General features: G+C 24.5%; 1 protein-coding gene across 3 annotated transcripts in view; it reads right to left on the reverse strand.

Annotated features, from left to right (window-relative positions):
* The window catches only part of LOC145834474 (cerebral cavernous malformations protein 2 homolog), a 32020-nt gene extending 10548 nt beyond the window's left edge, over positions 1-21472 (reverse strand). For 2 of the 3 annotated variants that reach the window (XM_082941911.1, XM_082941909.1), the window contains exons 1-10: positions 21390-21472; positions 19076-19267; positions 18039-18122; positions 17768-17861; positions 14342-14434; positions 11938-11993; positions 11560-11692; positions 9801-9873; positions 1811-1954; positions 1324-1504 (exon numbers count right to left, since the gene is read on the reverse strand). In XM_082941911.1, the coding sequence (XP_082798037.1) occupies positions 1324-1504; positions 1811-1954; positions 9801-9873; positions 11560-11692; positions 11938-11993; positions 14342-14434; positions 17768-17861; positions 18039-18122; positions 19076-19267; positions 21390-21434 (1095 nt within the window). In that variant the 5' untranslated portion in view covers positions 21435-21472. The remainder of the gene's footprint in view (positions 1-1323; positions 1505-1810; positions 1955-9800; positions 9874-11559; positions 11693-11937; positions 11994-14341; positions 14435-17767; positions 17862-18038; positions 18123-19075; positions 19268-21389) is intronic. The other variant, XM_082941910.1, reaches the window with a different exon arrangement.
* Positions 21473-21917: the final 445 nt, after the last annotated feature.

Raw genomic sequence — 21917 nt, forward strand, 5'->3', positions numbered from 1 at the left:
TTTTTTTTGAAAAAAAAAAGACTTTTTTTTTGTGTTAATTTTATTTTTTTAATTATTAAAATTCATAAGTAACGTTTTTTCTTTTAGTATAAGGAACATTTCCTGAAAGTTTGAAAAAGATTGCTTGAAAAATGAAGGAGATAGATTTGTAGTGAATTTTAAAATTTCCAAAAAGTTGACCAAGAAAAATTTGCGGTCCATTCGTTTGTATCAGAAACTTTTTACAAAAAATAAAACATCTCAAAAGTTAAATGATATTTTGTATTCTATAAAAACTGGCTTGTAATTTGTACTTAAAGCTTTCATATAAAAGCCAAAGTTATTTTTTGTAAAAAAAAGTGTTAAAAAAAAAATTTTAAGTCCAAAGTTACTTTTTACTATGGCCTTGTTACTTTATAAACAATTTTTAGACTTGTTTTTAAAATGTTATGTTGTTAACTTAATGAAATTTCTGATCTTCGTAATTTATAGTTTTATGTTTTACAGCTTTATTGTTTGAAAACATATCATAAGGTGAATCAATTATATAAAAATGATTTATTAAACTACATTATTCTGTAGGGTGCTTATAAAAAATGTGATATTTGAGAATTCAGCTAAATTTGTTTATTTGGCAAAGGTCACAAAAACGCTTTGTGCAAAATATTGGCTGATTTAAAAAATCTTTAACGGTGGAAAATTTTGATTTTCAGAAAACAACCCCTATGCAAACTATATGGATCCCGAAAAATGCAACCTTAGATTTTTTAGCTTGAAATGGTTTTATATGTCAAAATCACCACAAAAAAATTATATACGGAATTTAAAACGATTTAAAGAAAGCTTCACTTATTATCTTCAAAACATATAAAAAAAATTTAACAAAAAGTGATAAAAATTACATAAACTAAATAGGTGCCTTAGTGAAACATTCGTTTAATCGTCTTAAATTCTGCACAATGTTGTTTTGTAGTAATTTCCACATAAAAAATCCTTTCTAGCTAAAAACTCTAAGGTCGCATTTTAAAAATCACAAACAGTTTGCATTTAGGTTGTTTTCAGAAAATAAAAATTTGCTACCGCGTAAGCTAAAATTTCGCACAAGGTGTTTTTGCGACATCTGCCAAATATAGAATAAAATTTAGCTGAAAACCTAAAAATTGCATTTTTTAAGCACAAAAACACTCTGTATTTTCACTAAAAATTATGTAACGAACGCTTTTTCGAGTTAGTCTATAACAAAGCAGGTATTTCACAATTATATCATAACTTATAGGTGATAGTTCTTATAAAAAAGCATAAAAAACACAATGGAAATCTGAAGTAGAAGATGGATGAACAAACCATAGTATGAAACTGGTTTACACTCATATTCCGTAAACCACTTGTGTTAAGATTTTTGTTTGTTTCATCATCAGAAATAGTTTGTGGAGATGACAAAATTGTACTTATATCTGATTCACTTTTAAGATTGCTCAACCGAAGCTGCTTTTTTGTGGAACTAGAATTCACTTGTGTTGAGTCTCTATTTATGTAATTGTACAGATATTAGTACTATTTTTTATCTTAACTGGTTTGTTGACTTTTCATAACACTTTTAAAACTAATAAAACACAAAAAATTTAATTACTATGTTTTACCAACTAAAAAAAATTTAAATACTTGGTAGAAATTAGTTTTATAAAGATATTTATTAACATTATGTACGTAATCGCAGAGTTTTTACTTGAAAATAGATTTTAACTATTTTTATTGGTAAAAATTAATTAAAACTTGAGTATAATAATTAAAGTATTAATGTACAAACTAAATAAAAATTTAAAAGTCTTACATAAAATTAGAAAAAGTGTGTGTTTTTCCATGAGCAGGAGTAGTAGGAGTAGAAAGAGAAGCGTAATTAGATTTGGAAAGACTATTTCTTATGCCTGTACTTCTCTCAGAAGAACTTCTAACAAAATCGGGAAGCAAACGTTGACTGAAAATAAACACTTTTACAAAGCTTATAGCCTATATTTTATCAGCTAAACTTTCAAAACAACAAAGTTTTATTATTTTTTTACATTTATTGCTACACTAAGATGTTTTGAACATTTTTATTCACAAAAAATCTTTATGGCATAAACAATACAATACATATGTTTTGAAATTAAGGCTTTATGTTAGGGGTCGGCAGCCTTTTATAAGTTACGGCCAGTTTTATTATAAAAAGTTGCTTGCAGGACAGAAAAAAAATCTTCGCGGACGGCAATTATTTTAAAACAATTCTAATCATCAATATAAAATTGATATCTTAAAAATACATTAATACAGTAAGCAACAAAGAGCAAGTATTTTTTAAATTAAGAGACTAATTTTAAGTCTTTACCACCAAAATATATAAAAAAATAAGTACTCTTCTCAGTTGAAAAGCACCTCACGGGCCGTGTAACAGTTAGCTGATCTCTGTTTTATGCTCTAAGTCTTCGTCAGACTATGTTTGTTGTTAAACTTGAATCAAATTTAATTTTTATAAAAAAAACTAAGTATATGACGTAATGATTTTTGATCTGATAGCTAAAAAATACTTGCATGATAATATACTCGACTCGAAGTTTAGATGCTTTTTTGAGATACTATAATAAATCAAACAACTTAAAGACTATTTGTTTGATTAAGCTGGAAAAATTGATGAAGGTTGAATTTATTACGATTTAATAAAAAATCTTAAAAGAATACTTAACAAAAACTGTTCGTATCCACTGTATGGTTTAATGTTTAACTTTAAGACTGGCTGAAGTTTTTTTTAAGTTTTCGTTAGTGTATGCATATATATTTTTTTATTCAGAGCTTTAGATTTGTCAACTTTTTCAAAGTCCTTTTTTTCGGACGTGCATTATTTACAGAATTTTTTTACAGTTAAACTTTGCTTTTACTTTGTTTATAATATTCCATTTTATGCTGTTATGTATATCTTTTAATTTTTATTAATAGTTGGATAGTTCTTTCGTTCCGTTTGTAAATGATATTTTATGATTTTGGTATCTTTCTTTAAATACCTCAGAAAAATAGTATAGTAGAACCTAAGAAATTTTATTGTTTCTTTACTTTTCACGGTGGCTCTAAAAATGAGGTTAGGTTGTAGACATTGGTTGGTTATTGAGCATACTTCTTTTCGGCAGTTGCATGTTATTGATTGTGTTGGTGTTTAATATTTTATAGTTATAAGCTATAATTCTATTTCTAAAGTTACATTTAGTAAACAAACCATCTAGCTAAAAATTTTCTATGATAAAAATGTTCAAGAATAAACAAATTTTAATAGAAAAAAATATTAGTCACTATTAATAAGCAAAAATGAACTAATAATAAACATAAAAATTACTAATGATAAATAATAAAAATGATATTAAAATTTCATGAAATAAACAATCAAAAAAAATATATTATTAATTTTAAACATAATAAAATAACTAATAAATAAATAGTGAATACAATGTTACCTTCACTATACAAAAAGACTAACTTAAATCTCAGTAAACTTAAAACTTTTAGTAAAAGTATTTTCTTGTTCCTTAAAAAATTTATAAATCAAAAAGTGTAATTCTATCAACCAGATTAGTTGAAAAGTTAATCAATGTTTGTAGCAAATTAATCAACTAGTTTTTTTCACTTATTTATTTAGAAATAGTATTAATAATAAATTATTAAAAATAAAGACTCTCAATTTCTATCAGTCAGTTTATTTTCTTTTTATGTAGTTATGTATATAAAAAACTAGACAAAGTTTAAACATTTTATTGGTTGCTAAAGAACCAAAATTTTAGTAAGCTTGAACTAATTAAATACAAATATTTTTTTCATAATTAATTAAGTACTGGGATTTTAAAATCCACTGTTACAAAAGAAGGGTTTCTGAATTCTGTTTAAAAAATGTATACTTAAATTATGAAAAATTTAAATAGTTTAATAAATAAATTTTAAACAACTTGTAAGAAACAGATTTTTTTTTTTTATTAAGTAGTTTTATCAAAAAAACTATTTATCTTAATTTAGATCATAAACTTTCAAAATGTTTTTTATAAAAGTTTGCTTTCTAAAAATTGTTTGTGATATTAAAAAACTGTTGTCTAAAAATAAAAAATATTTTAAAATAAAGAAAAAACTAAATTTTATGTACATTTTAAGAAATTCTGAAAAAAATTGACCTTTAAAAACTTGTTTTTTATACACTTGTTTAGTATCAGAAACTTTTATAAAACTGATTATATCTCAGGGTGGCCACACTCTCAAGATTGCCACACACTCATGATTCTCAGAATATATTGAAGTTTAAGAAGATGTCAGTATGACTCAGGATATTTTAAAGTTTTGTTTTTAACTCAGGATATTTTTTTATATTAAAAACTCAAGATTGTTCGAATTTTTTTTTTCAGGACAGTTTTTTTATAGATTTTGAATGAGGTTTAGTTGATTCAATTGTAAGTTTTGTTATTTTATGACTAACTTTAAAGAACTCAATTTCTTAGTTTTGAAAAAAAAATATTTTTTGAGGATTTGTAAAACCTCACAATGATTTAGGACTTAATACGGTTTTTAATTACCTCAGGGCAGTTTTTTGTCTTAAAGAGTGTTTTTTTGTCTTTTTTAAGTTGCTTTAAAAAATTACATTGTAGTTCATTAAAAATTTATTTTGGTTATCGTTTAGATTTTTGATAAATCAAAAATTAAAAGTAGTTTCCGTGATTTTGTACAGAACGTTGCAAAAAAAAAAAAAAAAGCTTATTGTCGAAAGTTAAAAATATAGTAGACCAACACAAGATGTTTATATTAATAAAGAATGCGGTTCAAATGGTATGGAATTTGTTCTATCAACTATTTTATAACTTTCTTTCTACAAATTTTTCAGATCTACAATTTAAAAAGCTAAAGAAATCTATAAACTAAATAAAAAAATATTCTATTAAAACTAGTTTTTTTTATTTATTCAAATAAAAAATTTGAATTTTTTAATTTTAAATTTTTTGTTTTGCTTTGAAAAAGTTTTGGATGTTTTAAATTAAAACTTTTTTATATAAAAAAATAAAAATTGAGTTTTTAAATTGTTAAATCTTTTTAAAGTTTTTTTTAAACTTTTTATATTATTAAATGTAACCTATTAAATAGATTTTTCATATTTGTTAATTTGTCTATTAGAAGCAAAGTCTGACTAAACTCTGCCTTATATTATTTATTTCTATTGAAAGTTGTTTTGAATTTTTGAAAATTATTAAATACTTTAGAAAAATATTTTTTGTTTTAAGATATTATTACGTAATATTATAAGTTTCCTTTACAAATTTTTTGCATAGCCTGACAAAACTTTATTTTTTATATTGCTATTTATGTTTAAATGTTTTATATTAAATTTTATTAATAAGATAATAATAACTTTGTTACTGTTGTCCTAGTTACTTTCAAAAGATTTTTTTTTCAATTTAAAATATGCTATTTATTAAAAGTTAGTTAAGTAATAAGATGTAACGTTAAAAGGCGTTAAATCCTGGAGATCCTGATCAGCTAAGATTTTAGTTTAGATGTTAATTTAGTTTAGATGTTGCTTGCCTAATTTAATTGAGACGTTTTGGTTAAATGGGTTTAGGTTGAAATACCAATATAGCGATGGACTTTAAAAAATTCTAAATTCAAAACTAACTAGACTTATAAAATTTGACATAGTAAAAATGTTAGCAATGCATTACCAAAAACACAGTAATTAAAGCATTAGATTGTTTATACCATAAAAAACTAGCTCTACTTTATTTAGAAAGTATAAATCACGTTAAAAGATATATATCAATATATATAGAGAAAATGAGGTGATTATATAAACTTAATCACTTTCTACAGAGCCCACTTGAATGACTTTTGAAAAATTTATTAAGAAAAGTCGATTAAAAAAAAAAAACAGAAACATACGTTTTAAAAAAACAATAAAATTGTTTCAATCTTTAGCTAGTACGGTTTGAAATAAATACCACTTTCCTAACAATGATTTGGAGAAATTAATAAAGTCACAAACAAGGTTATTATCATCTGATATTGGATGTGCTCTTTTTATCACCTCCCAAGTTATTTCAAAATCGATCTCAAATGTCATATTAATCTCTTTAAATTCGCCGTACATATTAACTAATTCGCATATCAGACATAATATGCAAATTACTTATTCATGTACAGCGAATTTGGAGAAACTAATTTAGTCACAAAATCTAAATATATTAAATAAAAGTAATCTAATCCAGAATCAATGTAATTGCGCTGGTGGCTGCAAACATTAATTTAAAGAGGGTAATTGCCGTTCGGAGACAATTATTTACAAGTGAATAGTTAAAGAAGTTCTACCATGGCTTATACTCAATTCAGTTCAGATTCCGATACGCTAGCCATACAAAAAAAAATAAAGGTGGTGTATATGAGAATGAGCTTTTAAAGTACGTTTGCGGCAATCTTAAGCTCAAAAACATTGATTTCGAAATAACTTGGGATGTGATAAAAAGAACAAAGCCAATAGCAGATGGTAACAATCCTGTTTGTAGGCTTTGCCTTAAAATAATCAACGGCCTTTGTGTATGCGTTTAAAAAATGAGTGTTGCTTAAATAAGAGGAGTGATTTCATATCGTCTTGTCGACATATAAAAGGCTCCTCTTCAAATACAAAAATTTTTAAGTTTTTTATAATGACTTAACAGTAGTTTTTGTGAATTTTAGTTGTTTGTTTAGATGGAAGATCACTTTTTACACCGAATATTTGTACTGTACAATATTCAATAATTACGTCATAGTGTTTTTTTTGTATATCTTTTTTAACATTGTTTAAAGGCATAGGGGGATCCAACATTTATTTTTTACTTAAAATAACATTGGATATTATATGAAAGCTTGAAGTACAAACTACAAGCAAGTTTTTATAGAATAAAAAAATATTATTTAACTTTTGAGATATTGTTATTTTTATAAAAAGTTTCCGATACAAACGCATGGACCGCAAATTTTTTGGGATCAACTTTCTCGGAAACAAAAAATTCGCTAAAAACCTATATTCTCCTTCATATTTTGAGCTAGAGACCTCAAACTTTTAGGAAACGTTCCTTTTATAGTTTAAAAGACTTTGAATGTTCGAATTTTAAAAATAATAAAAAATACGAATATTATATATAAAAACAAAAAAAAAAGCTTTTTTTCAATAAAAATCTTATTTTTCAAAAATAAAAATAAAACCTGCATTCAATCTTTTTAAAATTTAATAATACACTTTCTGTGAAAATTTGAAGATTGCTTAAAAAATGAAGGAGAAGATTTTTAGTGAAATGGTCTATTTTCGCGTTTTTAGTTTGCGCCTTCCATTAGGAACCTTTTGAGGTCACCGACTTAGATCGCTCATAATTTAAATACTTTGAATTATTCAAGCGGTTAAAAATGTCTGATAGTTTAGATAAAACTTTATAGAATAAGATCAACTTGTAAAAATCAAGGTAAACTCCCCTATGCCCTTAACAAAGTGCTATTCATTTAAAACCGTACTAGCTGGATAAAGACAATTTTATTGTTTTAATGAAACATATGTTCTATTTTTTTAAATCGACTTATAAAATATATATATATATAAATACTATAGAATTATAAAACCATATATTTATAGAACGTTATGCCTTAAGTAAAATATTTAAAAAAAAATACTTTTTTTAATGACGAAAATATCAAATTAAAACTTGAATAATTTTTTCATTTTTCTATTAGAATAAAGGCACTAAAATGCAAAAAACATAGGAGTGTACTAACATAAAAAGTAAAAACACAAGGCTTTATATAACCAAAGTAATCTAGTACTTAAAAATTTTTTTATTGTCATAAACATGACTTTATTTTAACTTTTTATAAATACTTTAGGTTTAAAGTTAGTATAAATTTGCTATTTCAAATTACCATTTTTTAGAGTTCGTGCGCGAAATTTTTTTCATTTAGCCTAATTTTGACCGATTTAGCCTGATATTTTATCAAAGCTAGGAAAATCCCCTTTAGAAGTCATATCGGGTGTTTGGGGGTCTTAATTAGTAAATTAACAAAATAAAAATATTCTTAAACAATAATTTTAAAGAAAATAAAAAATTAATGAAGTATTTTTCAACATCTATAAATCGCTTACCAAGCAACTTTAATATTTTAAACTGGTTATAGTAATTTCTGCTTCAATAATATCTTTATCAAATTTTAAGCTTGGTTGCATCAACCACATATCATGCATATACAGGGGTTTGTGACAAATACTTCTTGAACTCGTCAATTATAAGTTACATTACTGGTCAAAAAGTTTTTATTAAAACAGAACTCTGAATAAGTCTTTAAATGAAAAACAAAATCTAATTAAACACATATCTCAAAAACTTTATCTTGTCATTAAAACATCATAATTTTTAAATAAAACAAAAAACAGTTTAAGGTTATCATATTATCACATAAATTATTTTTCAAAAGTCTTTTAAACGAATAAACAAAAATAAAATATTAAACACATAATATTAACTCTAACTAACTTATCTTATCATTAACATCAAAACTTTTAAAATAACTACTTAAACTAAAAACAGTTTAAGCTTATTATGATATTATATAAGTGTTTCGAAAAAATCTTTATAAACAAATGAATTTAAAAAAATTATATTACACATAATTTAAATTCTTAAACTGTTATGTATTGTCTATAAACATTATGTGTTTAAATAAATGTCTATAATTAAAAATTTAACTTAAAACAAACACTTTTTGAAAGAAATTGGCTTGTTTAATAAAAAAAATCAAAAAAAGTTCTTTCCCTAAAATTGACAACATTGATGGATTTAAAGAAGTAGTTTTATGAAGAAAATATTATCCAACCAGCAATGTTTTTGCCTATTCATTTATATCTAGGTAAGCTTTTTTGCCAATTTGATTGGTCTTCTTTAGTTGGTTTAGTTAAAATTGACCAGAACAACCAAAAAAGATAGTAATTTTTTTAATAGATTTATTTTTAATTGACAAGTTTTCAAGTATTTCAAATGACATAAACTGAAATTCTAAAATTTCAAGCAAAACACCTGAAAAAATAAAGATATTTTGCAATTTTTTCAAAAAACTGATGTGGTCTGATTTAGCCGGATGCTCACAATTCCTGTTTTTACGTATAATCATATTTTTATTGTAAAATCTAAAAAATATTTAACAGTGATCGGAATTCAAAATACTAAAATAATCTATTTAAACATATTATCTCAAATTTTGGCTTTACATTATTTTAATTTCTTTAAATGATAGAAGTTTATTCAGTTAAGTACATAAAAAACAATGATCATTTTTGTTTTACTACAAAAGTAATAAAAACTGTAATGAACTATTATATTACTTCGATAACAACTTCCAAAATAATCTGTCTTAAAATTATCCCTAATAATAATTAATTAAGTCATTGTACTTAAAAATTTAAAATAAACTTATTCTCTATGATAAATTTGATTTAAAAAGACTAACTTAGTATGACTCGGTCAATATTTCAATTTTGCCTGCACTAAGCTTCAAAACCTTATGACAATTAAGCGCTCTCTGCAACCAGAAAGACAAAAACTTAAAACTTGAGTTTTATAACCTTTGGGCAAAAATCTTACTAGTAAACAGACAGTCTTAAGAAAATAAATATCAATTAATATATTGCGCCATGAAACTTAAATCATTTTCAGTGTAAGTTTACAATAATATTTTTGAATGGTCTTTAATATTTAAGAAAATATAAATTTCATTTGATTATGTCTTTAAATTTACAACTAAAAACTTACGCATTAAATTGATTTTTTTTTGTAAAGGATACGGATTCAATTGTACACACTTTCCTAGCATCTAAAGATTCATCTGAAAACAATTATCATAAGCATTTCATTTAAATGTGCAAACATACTAGTAAATGAAAACAGTTTTTGATAAATATTATTCTTAATATTTTCCAATAAAACATAGACGAAAGTCTATCACAGCCTAAGCCTGGACTTTCATGTTCCTTGAAACATGTTCTTTTTAAGATAAATTCGGGTGATCCAAATTGTATAGTCTAAGCTTAAATTTAACTTGAGCTTATCTCGCAGCACATGAAAGTTCAGGTTTTGGTTAAGATAAACTTAAGCTAATGTTTCTTTTTTTTCTCGTTTTACAGACGAGCATATCCGCTGACTTTCCAAGCGGACAATGTATTAAACGTTGCCTGGCAATTAGACAAGGCTGACAACTCAGATCATACCAAGAAAAGGTAGCTTTATGGTAAAACATTTCAAACCGTTTGTAGATAACCGACTACAAGCTTCTTCAATTGTTACTGACTGTCAAGTTTAAATATAAACGAAACTCGGCTTTTTTCTACCGAAAGCTTGAATTCTGATGATCCAAGTTTCTTGATCACAACTTTATGTTTACAGGGTTGCCAAATGTTTTTAGAAAATTTTCTCCAGGTTTTTAAAATTTCTTCTAAGTTTCAAAAATACACGTTTTAGGGTTTATTTTTAGTTTAAAATTAAGTTAAAGGTAAAAAACTGCGTTAAATACGGGAAACTTTCAACATTCCGACCACGATCAAAATCCACCCGCGTTCAAAATCTACCTGATCAAAAACCACCCAGTCAAATTCGATAACTGCTTACCGATTGAGGCTAAGGGTTAGGGGTAACAGTGATAGTGAATAATAAATTGATAAATAAAGAAAACTATGTTTTTTACAAATTGATCTTATTTTGTAGAGTTTTTTCTAAGCTTCAAGATGCTTTTTATTGTTTTAAAAAATTCGAATTATTTTTTGAGATATGACCAGTCAAAGTCGGGCCGCATAATAGGTTGGCTATGGGAAGGGAAAACTAAAACAGCGAAAAAAGACTATTTCATTTAAAATCTATCTCCTCCTACATTTTTTATGCAATCTTCTTCAAACTTTCACAGTCTAATCTTTATACAATAACAAAAAAACGTTATTTTGTAATTAAAAAAGATTTTGTAAAAATATTTTTTTTTTAAAAGCACTTTTTTTTTAATTTTGTGATAATTTTTTTATTTTTTTAAACTATCAAAATTCTAAAGTAACATTCTTTCCTTTTATTATAAGGAACGTTTCCTGAAAATTTGAAGAAGATTGCTTGAAAATGAAGGAGGAGATACATTTTTAGTGAGTTTTAAAATTTCCGAGAAAATTGATCCCGAAAAATTTGCGTTCCATACGTTTGTATTGGAAAATTTTTACAAAAAATAAATATCTCAAAAGTTAAATGATATTTTGTATTCTATAAAAACTGGCTTGTAGTTTGTACTTAAAGCTTTCATATAAAAGCCAAAGTTAATTTTTGTAAAAAAAATGTTGGACCCCCCACCTATGGCCTTAATCAATTTTATCAGTGAATATAAAGTTCTTTTTTGCAAAATTAGAAAAATCTAGAGAGATCAGTGAAAATAAAGTGAAAGGGAACCCTGTATATATTATTTTCAACCAAATTTTGATTAATACATGTAATATCTTTATTTAAATGAGTACATTATTTCAACTTTACTGAACTAACTTACCAGTACTAATTGAATGATTATTAGGTGTGTCTGCACCATCTTGAATAGACTTATCTAAAAAATCCATAGTTGTTTTAGTGTACACGAGTTCAAACATTTGATTTGTCAGACTACAGGATATCTCTGCCTCAATCTATAGTTATAAGAACTATATTTGATGTTTAAATTTCAGAAGTAATTATTAAGTAATTCTGTAGTTTATCTTTAAATATTTAATAATTAATTTTCTTAAGTATATTACTTTTTTTAAAGATATCTTTAAGAGCTTTAAAGTTTATTTCAACTAATTTTAGTTTTATTTGATATGTTTAGTGCTTAAAAAAATTAAAAACTTTTCAAAAATAAAATTGCAAAAACGTATAAACTTTAATATCTAACTTGGTTTTCTGTACAAAATACCGCCAAGCAACTAGCATCTTCATTTAGATCGGAAGCTGTAAACAAGTATCTATATTTAAAGTTTTGTTATTTAAAATAGTTCAATAGTACAGTATAGTAAATTGTGAAAGGACCTTTGAGTTGGCTATAGAAAACTAAGTAAGTTATTTTAATTAAGTACAACTTGACACTTAAGTACGTAATCAACATCTCAAAACTTCGTACAACTATGTTATAATTTAGCCTAGAATTTTTACAGAAAGTCCATTATTAAAATTTAAACAGATTCTATGCAGAATTTTTTTTTAGAGAAATTAATTTAAAAAAAGAACTTTTTTTTTGTTTTTTTTTTATTAAAAAAAAATTAAATTATAATAAATTTAAAATCGCGCTATTCAAAGTCTTTTTAATATAAGAAACATTTCCTGAAAGTATGAGGTCTCTAGCTCTAAAAATGAAGAATAAGACAGATTATTAGTGATTTTTAATATTTCTGAGAAAACTGACTTTACAAAATTTGCAATATATACATTTATATCAGAATTTTTTTACAAAAACTACAATATCTCAATGGCTAAAAAATATTTTTTTTTCAAATTCTAATAAAAGTGTACTTTAAGCTGCTGTATAAGAGCCAATGTTACTTTTTGTAAAAAAAATGTTTGACACACTTATGCACGTGATTTGTTAAGTTTATTTAGTTTAAAATAATGAACAATCTGAAAACTCAAAGTTTAACTAGTTTCGTTTTGTAACAGCTTGTGTAGATATTTATTAGGTAATAAATATAAAGTTTAAGAATAAAAACAACTATTTATACTAAAATTAGTTATCAAAAATATTGTAAATAGGTTCAATAAGGTGTTTCAAAGAATATGTTGGCTAAAACTAAATAAAAACTATATACTTACTGAATTTCTTCCAGGTTAAAAAAAAAAGCTTTATGGTCTATTTTTAGTTTAAATCAAATTCAAGGCAAAAAACTGTCTTAAGCAGTATAAGAACATTAAAAAGATATTGTTAAGCTACTTAAAATATGTTTTTTTATAAATATTTTTTAATCTTTATAATAATTTTTTTGTATCTAATCGAAATTTCATTACTTTACATGTAAAAATAAGTTAAATTCCAAGTTTTTGAAGGTTTTTAGTGATTTTTGTTTGAAATTCCAGGTTATTTTTCCCGAAATTATAAAGTTCTAGGTTTTTCAAGGACTCCACGTTTTTTAACAACCTTCATAGATGACTTATGCAGAAAGTACTTAAATCTTATAAAGTTTACTAAAATGTCCATATAAAATATTGAAAAAATACTACTTTTTTTGACTAAAAATGAACAAATATTGATAAAACTATTAATTGAACTCATTAAATAAAGCTTTAAAATACAACTTTTTTAACTATAAATGAAGCAATAAAATATTTTTATTTTAAAGTAGCTTTTTATTAGACACTTGATTTTGGAAAAACAGAAAAACGTGAATATTTGATCTAAGCAAAAACCCTTCAAATCGCTTCGCGCCAACGGCATATTTTTTGTTTTAGATGGAATTTATTTAGTTTACTTTGAAGCTCTAAAAGCTTAGGAATCTTCGCTTTACTGCCACAAAATTTTTAAAATTTTAATATTTTTTATATTTTTGATTTGTAAGCTCACTGTGCTCCCAAGTCAACTCTTGGTTGCATTAGTAGTGTTTTATTTGTAACACCTGAGTGCTTAAATGAAATGAATGATGGATTATGCACATTGCTGTAGATTTTAAGAAGGCTACTTACAGTGTCACTTGATACATCTGGTGTTGGGTTACATGACAATTAAAATTCGGACAACTCAAACTCCAGCAATTCATTAAAAAAATATTTAAAAGACTATATCTCAATAAGTTTAATAAGTTTGAAAAAATAAAAAATACATACGTAGATCTTATTGATATCTACAAGCCACTTTTTCTTTTTTTCAAAACGTAACATACTTTTCAATATATTTTACAACTACTAAACGTAATTATGTTTTTTACTTAATTTAATCCATATCTCAAAAAACATACAATGTTTTATAAAAATATAAAAATGGCTTGTAGATATTAATATGACCTACATATGTATTTTTTTTATATTTGACAAATATACATTACTTTTTTATTTGTGGCTGTTCAATTTTTTTTTAAGAATTTGAACTGTCGGAATTCGAATTGTCCGAATTTTAATAGTCGTGCACCCCTGGTGTTGGGTATTTACTAGTGATCTCAATTTGAAAAAAGATATCCAAATCTGGGTTTGGTCAGATCACAATTTGAAAAAAAGATTTGGATCAAGATCCGGCCGGATTTTCATTTAGAATAATTATTTTATTTTTGCTAGTAAAAGAAATACTTGATAAAATAATTTTTTTAAACAACACTTACCAAATTGAACAAAAACATAAAATAATGAATCATCTTGAACAAATCCGAAGTTTGAAATTTTGTGAGTAGGAATCCTATGAATAACATGTTCACCTACAAATGTTTTTGACTTAGATTTTAACAATAAAAACTGTATTTAAAAAATTTGTAAACATAACAAAATTATAATACAATTTAAAAAATTACTATTTACAATAATACAATTATGTGATTGTTTACAATTATGGGATTGTTTTGTTTGAAACAAAAATGTTTCTTTTTTTAATTTGTAATAAAACTTTCAGTATTTTAACAAATAAAATTTGTAAATGTTCCAAGTACATTTTTTTAAGAGGAAACGAAATTTAAGAGGATATTATATCATCATAACTTAAAGTTCGAGTCATTGGATGTTATAAAGTATGATACTAATTAAGAATCAAAACTGTTTGTTACAACCAAGGTTTCCAAAATTAATTAAAGAACTATTGAAGCATAACTGTATTTTTATTTAAATTAATGGCTTACCAAAGGGCTAAAACCACCAACTTACTTGAAGATTAATTGATACATATATAATGTAAACCAAACTAGAATAGTAGTCTGTTGCGGGGACTACTAATATTGGTAATGATGTGCATTTTGGTGTTAATTGGATGAAGGCGTGAAGAAATCACAGTTATGCTGATGATTGCCAAGACATTACTGCTAGTATATAATACTTCATACATTTTTTTTAATGTTTAATAATTTTAAAGTTTTCAAACTATATCTTTGAAGTTATCAAACTTTTTCTCTCTAAATTAAAAACTGTTGAGTAATTTTTTTTGTTAATTCTCTATCAATCAACAGGATTTGGTTTAATTCAGGGTTTGTGCACAATTTTTTAATTTAGCATGATTTCGACCGATTTAGCCTGATATTTTTTCAAAGTAAGAAAAATCCCTTTTAAAAGTCATTTTGGATATTGGGGACTTTTAATTAGTAAATTAGAAAAATAAAATTAGTCACAAACACTACTTTTAAAGAAAATAAAAGCGTAACAAAGTTATTTTTCAACATCTATCAATTGCTTACCAAGCAACTTGAATATTTTTTATTGGTCATTGTAATTTTTACTTCAATGAATAGTTATCTAGGCAGAATTCTCTTTATTTATCAACCAACTATCATTGAAATAAGTTTTTCCCATAACTTTTGACATAATGCTATCACTTAACTAAATATAGTAAATTAACTAAATCTGAAAAATATTAACTGTTAAAAAGAAGGTTATCATATACCTATTATTTAAAATACATGTCTATATCACTTATTTTGAACTTCTTAAACATAAACTAAATTTTAAAATAAGCTCCATTTAGCTAATATTAAAATTTTCAAAGTGTTATAATAAAGTAAAATATTTTAAAAAAATTATTATAAAAATTACTTTCAGCTCAATAACTTGTAAAATATAGTTTTCCTTTGTACATATATGGATAGATAAATATATCTTAAGTTAAATTTTAGTTTTGTGAATATCTCTAATAACTTTAAATATGCAAACAATAAAATATACGAATAAACTGCTAAGAGTTTTAATCTAAAAAGTATTTGGTATGCAGATTCTACATTAGAAACTAAAACAGTTTAACTAACTAAGCTCAAAACATAGCTGTTGTAAATGTTATAACATACAAACAAATAAGTTGTTGAATTAAACTGTAATGTTTAAACTGCATTTTTTAATAAATTTTCATAAATATGACATATATATTCTATTCATTACAAAACAATAAACATTTTTTTAAATTCTATAACATATTCAACAAAGTGTTTTAAGCATTTGTTTTTTACAAATACTGACTGATTTTGCCTTGAATAATTAAATTTATATTTAGTAGTAAACTTACACCTTAATAAGTTTTACTCAAGAAAAACGAAAATTATTCTCAATTCTTTTTTAAATTTCAGAAGTTTTCAAGCATTTGAAATGACATAAACTGAAATTTTAAAAATTTTAAGCAAAAAAAATTAAAAATAATATTATATTGCATTTTTTTTTTCAAAAAACTGATTTAACCTGATGCGCACGAACTCTGTTAATTTGAAATTTGATTTAAACTGTAAACAACGTCTTTCCTCTAAGATTAATATTTCCTGCTAGAGGCTTTAGATAATAAAATTCTTAACTGATTATTGCAAGATTAAATTTCTGATGTACATTAATATTGTCTCTACTGTGTTTGTGATATTGCATGTAATTATTATTTTAACTACACATAATCTTTAGTATTTAATTAAATTTATTTTTTAATATGATTCTTTTTTGAATGTTTAATATAAATTTTAATTTATGTTTTATAATTCTGTATAAAATAAACTTGTTGAATCTTTTTTTCTATTTTGTCTCTTTTCATGTGTCTTTCAGTTTATGTGGCTGAATTTTTAATGCCTGAGTACAGTTTTGGACAATAAACTTAAGATATAATAAGCTTTTTTGTCTATATAGTAACTGAGCATGCTTCTTTAAAACTATTTCTCAATGTTAATATTTGTTGCAGTGGTGCAACTTAAGGGCAGCTCGATTATTAGTTTTGCTGATGTCATAATTTTCCTTTGTGAAAAGGGTATAGTCTTTTTCCTGACATAACATTAATCCGATGAATAACCATTTCCACACATTCTCAAAAGTTTTTGAATTTTAACAAATTTCTAATTCTAATTAGGACGTAACTAACTTAGCTTAAAATTTTATTCAATGTAAAAAAAGCTAACTTAATAAAAATTTAGTGATAACTTTTTTTTGTGTTCATGTGTAAATTTAACTAAAACTTAAAAATAGCGTGAGATAGCCATATTTCTTTAAAAATCACCACAAGTACGAGTTAAGTTACTTTGATGAAGTAACAATACTGTAGCTAGCTTAGACTACTATTTATTAGTTATATAAGGTTCAATGATAACATATAGGTTTTATTAAAATATTGCTAACGTCTAAATAATTTTCTTTGAATTACTAATTAATTCGTTTAATTTTATTAGGTTTGTACAGACTCTGATTTTTAAACTTATAAATTTTCAAAAACTAAAGTTTCTTAAATGTTTTACTATATTTAACAATGCTTAAACTTTAATAGAGATCCAAACAAAACAGGTTTATTGGATAATAATACTACAAATTTTCAAAGTATTCAACTTATTAAAAACCAATGTTGTTTTTTTATTTCAAACTAATAACATAGTTTTTTTAGAGATATAAAAATTCCTCATTATCTTCTGTTCTTTGATTTTTTTTTTCGTAAAACTAGGTTATTGATATAAAATAGAAAAACGACATCAGTTTATTTCTAATAAAGTACTTTGCAAATTGCTGTTGTTATTTCTTATACACTTTTTAGAAATACCATAACTTAAGTTATTAAACAGACATTTAAAGTTAAAAATGCACAACAAAAAATATACCATTATCTCTCCAGCAAATTTTCAAATTATGAATACTAAAAGCGCATAAGACATCATTACGATAATCCAACTTGCAAGGAAATTGAAACAGCCTCTAAAACAAAAATACCTTCATAAGTTCGATTTAATTTATACAGTTCTACACAACTATTCAAATCAATTAACATAAAACTTAAATTTAAAGAATAACTTATTTCTACAACGCATTAAATAAAATGATAAAACTATTAAAAAAACTGTACTTTTCCATAAATACTTGCTGTTAATATACCTTTTTCTCGTCTATTAATGATAGAAGTAAATGTCTGTTGTTTGGATCAAACTCTGTAGATATGTCACATACTGTTCCAAGATACTAAAAGTTATTTGTATTTAAAATTATGCTCAGCATATAATATCTAACATTTTTCATATACTTTGTAATAAACAGGGTTGCCACTCGTTTTTTTTTAATTTTTTCCAGTTTTTCCAAATTTCTTCCAGGTTTTTAAAATTACACATTTTGGTTCTATTTTTAAATTAAAGTTAAGTTTTAGGTAAGAAACTGTGTTAAATAGTATAAAAACATTAAAAAGATACTGTAAAGCTACTTTAAATATGGTTTTCATAGAAAAAAATTTTTAATGATGACAAATTTTTTTTATTTTCATGATAGATTTATTGAGTCAAATCAAAACTTTACTACTAAATATGTGAAAATTGTTAAAATTCCAGGTTTTTTTAGTGATTTTTGATCAAAATTCCATATTTTTCCAGTTTTTTTTTTGCCTAAATTGTCAAATTCCAGATTTTCAAAGTTTTTCCAGGTTTCCAGGTAAAGTGGCAACCCTGAATATATAGCATAAACAACTTTTAATTTATGTCCTTAATTACTAAAATAAACTTAAAATCAGTAGGCTCTTGTTATAAGGACTAGGATTGCTACTCTTAAAAGTTAGTCTTAGTCTTTAACTTTTATGAGTGTATAACTTTTTATTAATTTAGGGGTTTTTACTACAGAAACTTGCTTTTATGAATTTAACCCAGATCATGCCTAATCAGGATCTAAAAAATCCAGTAGATCACTAGTAAGAACTCATAGTAAATAAACTACATAAAATAAAATCATAACTTGCACTTTTGAAAACAAAAATCTGTTTTTTGATTCTCACTCTTTTTTTATATTTTCATTAACAATGGTAGTTTTAATAAGAAGCTAAGGAATTAGTGCTACAAAATTATTTTTTTTACTAATCTAATTTTTAAGTTAAAACTTTTTTTTAAATTATTGGGAATTAAAACTAATAATAATGGCAAGAAAACAAAAACCTTAAGCTCCTTTTCAACATAACTTTTAGTTAAAACTTCAGGATTGACTTTTTGACTTGGGCTTAGTGTTGGAACTGATCTTAAAGGTCGCCGTTCAGTAGGAGGAGTATTGGTTGATAGAGAATAAGCAGAATTATTTTCAGATGATGACCAACTTCCTCCATTAAAAAATCTTCTAAAAAACCCAACCTGCTGATATAAAAAATAGTAATTTGTTATTGTCTCTGAGCTTCAAACTAATTTTTAAAGTTTGAACTTCAATAAAAGTACACATTTATCTTAAGTACTGTATTTTTTATAATAATTATGATAAGAAGCTTTAAGTAAGATATGCCAACAGCTATTTGAAAAATATTATTTTTAATAATTTTGTACTTATATGAGTAATTTAAACTAAAAGTGTTAAAAAATTAAACCATAATTATTAAGAAACTAAAAATATTTTATTAATTTTTTACAAAGAAAAAAAAATTGTTTGAAAAACACTTTTACTAAAATCAAAAAATGAAATGTTTTTAACATAATTAGTAGATGCTATGGATTAGTTTTTTTCACCAATTTTTTCTAGCACTTACAAACAGAAATGATAAATTGATAGATCAGGGGCAGGGAGCTTTTATAAGTACCAGGCCTCATTGTATAGAATGGTCTTCTGCTTTACTCGGTCATTTATTATAACTTTAGTAATTAAAGAAGCAATAATAAAACACTATTTATTATTTCATTATATCTACTTATAGTCTTTTATACCTAAACTTTGTTTGATATTTGATAACCGAAAGGTTCTTTGTGCACCAGGTCATAGGACCAAATATTTTTGGCCCTTTTTATTGTTAGATAAACTATAATTATAGTTTTAGATATAAAACACTGGGAACTAAAAATTTTTGTTCTGTGGACTAAATCAAACTCACTAGCCAGTTTTTTAACTGCTGCTATAGATGTTAAAAACTCTCTAATACTAATCTTTATGTATAATTATATTTTTTAAAGCTTAAGTACTAATCTGAGTTAGCCTAAAATGCTCCATACAAACATAAAGTGCTGAAGTTTCATACAAATTCATATCAAACAAATTGGACACTTTCTCATTTTTTTCACTTATAGACATTAATTATTGTTTAAGCTTTTGAAATCGACCAATTTAATCAAACCATTTTAAAACTTTTTTTATCATGCGTAGAACTACTGGTTTTAAAAACACTTAATTCGAAATAAAATCATAAAACATCTACATCTTTATACATACAACTTTGCAACTAAAGATTAGTTTATTAGTTAAAAACAATAAAAAACCAACAATAATTTTTGAAATATGTTACTAAAGAACATTTTGTATTAAATTAACTTCAAAAAAAACATTTATGTTTGCTATAATTAAAAGTATAACTATTTCAGTATAAGCCATTACCATAATACACAAAGAATTCCTTACTAAAAACTGTTCAAATGTTGTACTCTTGTTGTAGAATATACAGTCTGGTTTAAATATTATTTTTGATGTTCAAACTATTGTATTTCAAATTTTATCACTGGTTAACCTTTACTTTAAAACTCAATCTTTATTTGTTCATTTCTATTTTGTCCAGATATAAAACAACTATAACAGGGGTCGGCAAACTGCGGCCTGCGAGCATGTTTGTTTTCTGAATGGAATGTGACTCGCAAAAGAAAAACCTGCGGCTTGCAAGCATGTAAATGTGGCCACTTCAAAAACTGTAACTACTTTAGTTTTCAAGGTTGACCGTTGAATCTTTTAGAATCAGTAGTTCTAAGCATAATAAACAAACTTTAAAAGTTTCATTGGTCTAATATAATTAGGGCTATTTCAAAAGCTTCAACAATAATCGATGTCTATAAGTGAAAAAAATGAGAAAGTGTTTTTTATAAGTGAAATTTTGTATGAAACTTCAGCCTCGTCCTTAACTACTATAATATGTTGTCATTGCAAAAGTACATTAATTATTAAGTAAGATAAGTTATTAAGATTAGTCACTACAAAATAAATTAAAGTAAGAAAAAGAAACTTGTATATCATAGTTTAAGTCAAAAATTTAAGTTTTATAATAACTTATGTAAGCATGTTTTTTTTGAATACTTAAATTAAAATCAGTTTAACCTAAAGTACTTAAAAATTAAAAAAATTTTTGTACTATATAAAACTTGATTGGCAACTCTCAATACATTTGCATTTATAAGCAGAATAAAGTTGTTTAAAAAAGTTGTTTGACTGTAAATTATCTCTTCAGCTTACAAATTTAAATAAACTAAATTTTTTAAATGTGTATTTTAAGTAAACAAAGTTCGAACTTACCCTTTTTCGTTTTGCATCTTCATCCATATTAATTAATTGTAACATTAAATATTTTTCATTATTTTTTTCATTTTAAAAATTCTGAATATTTTTAAACATAGTTAACTTTTTGTATAATATACTTTATTACTATTTTAATTAAAAATTTAAAAAAATGTGATAATTGGGGTGCAGATTTATTAAAATTCTTTTTAATGAAGACTTAACACATCTGAGTCATATGTTTAAATGTGTCCAGCAAACATAACACAAGTACTACCTACCCCTACTAAAAACGTTATTTAACATAATTTCTTTTGAAGGTATGTTTACATTTTACCACCACAGTTTTATCTTTCATGGCAGCTATACATTTATAATAAAAACATGCTTTTAACCTTCATAGGTCACAGTTTACATACCCTTAGGTTAAATAAACAAAATAGTTTTCTTTTAACATTTAGAATCTCTAATTTAATAATTTGTTTGTCGAAAATTAAGGGCATAGGGAGGTGTTCACTTTTTTCACAATTTGGTCTTATTTTATAG

Source organism: Thalia democratica, chromosome 4 (assembly GCF_965202585.1).
Source record: "Thalia democratica chromosome 4, ktThaDemo2.hap1.1, whole genome shotgun sequence".
NCBI lineage: Eukaryota > Metazoa > Chordata > Thaliacea > Salpida > Salpidae > Thalia > Thalia democratica.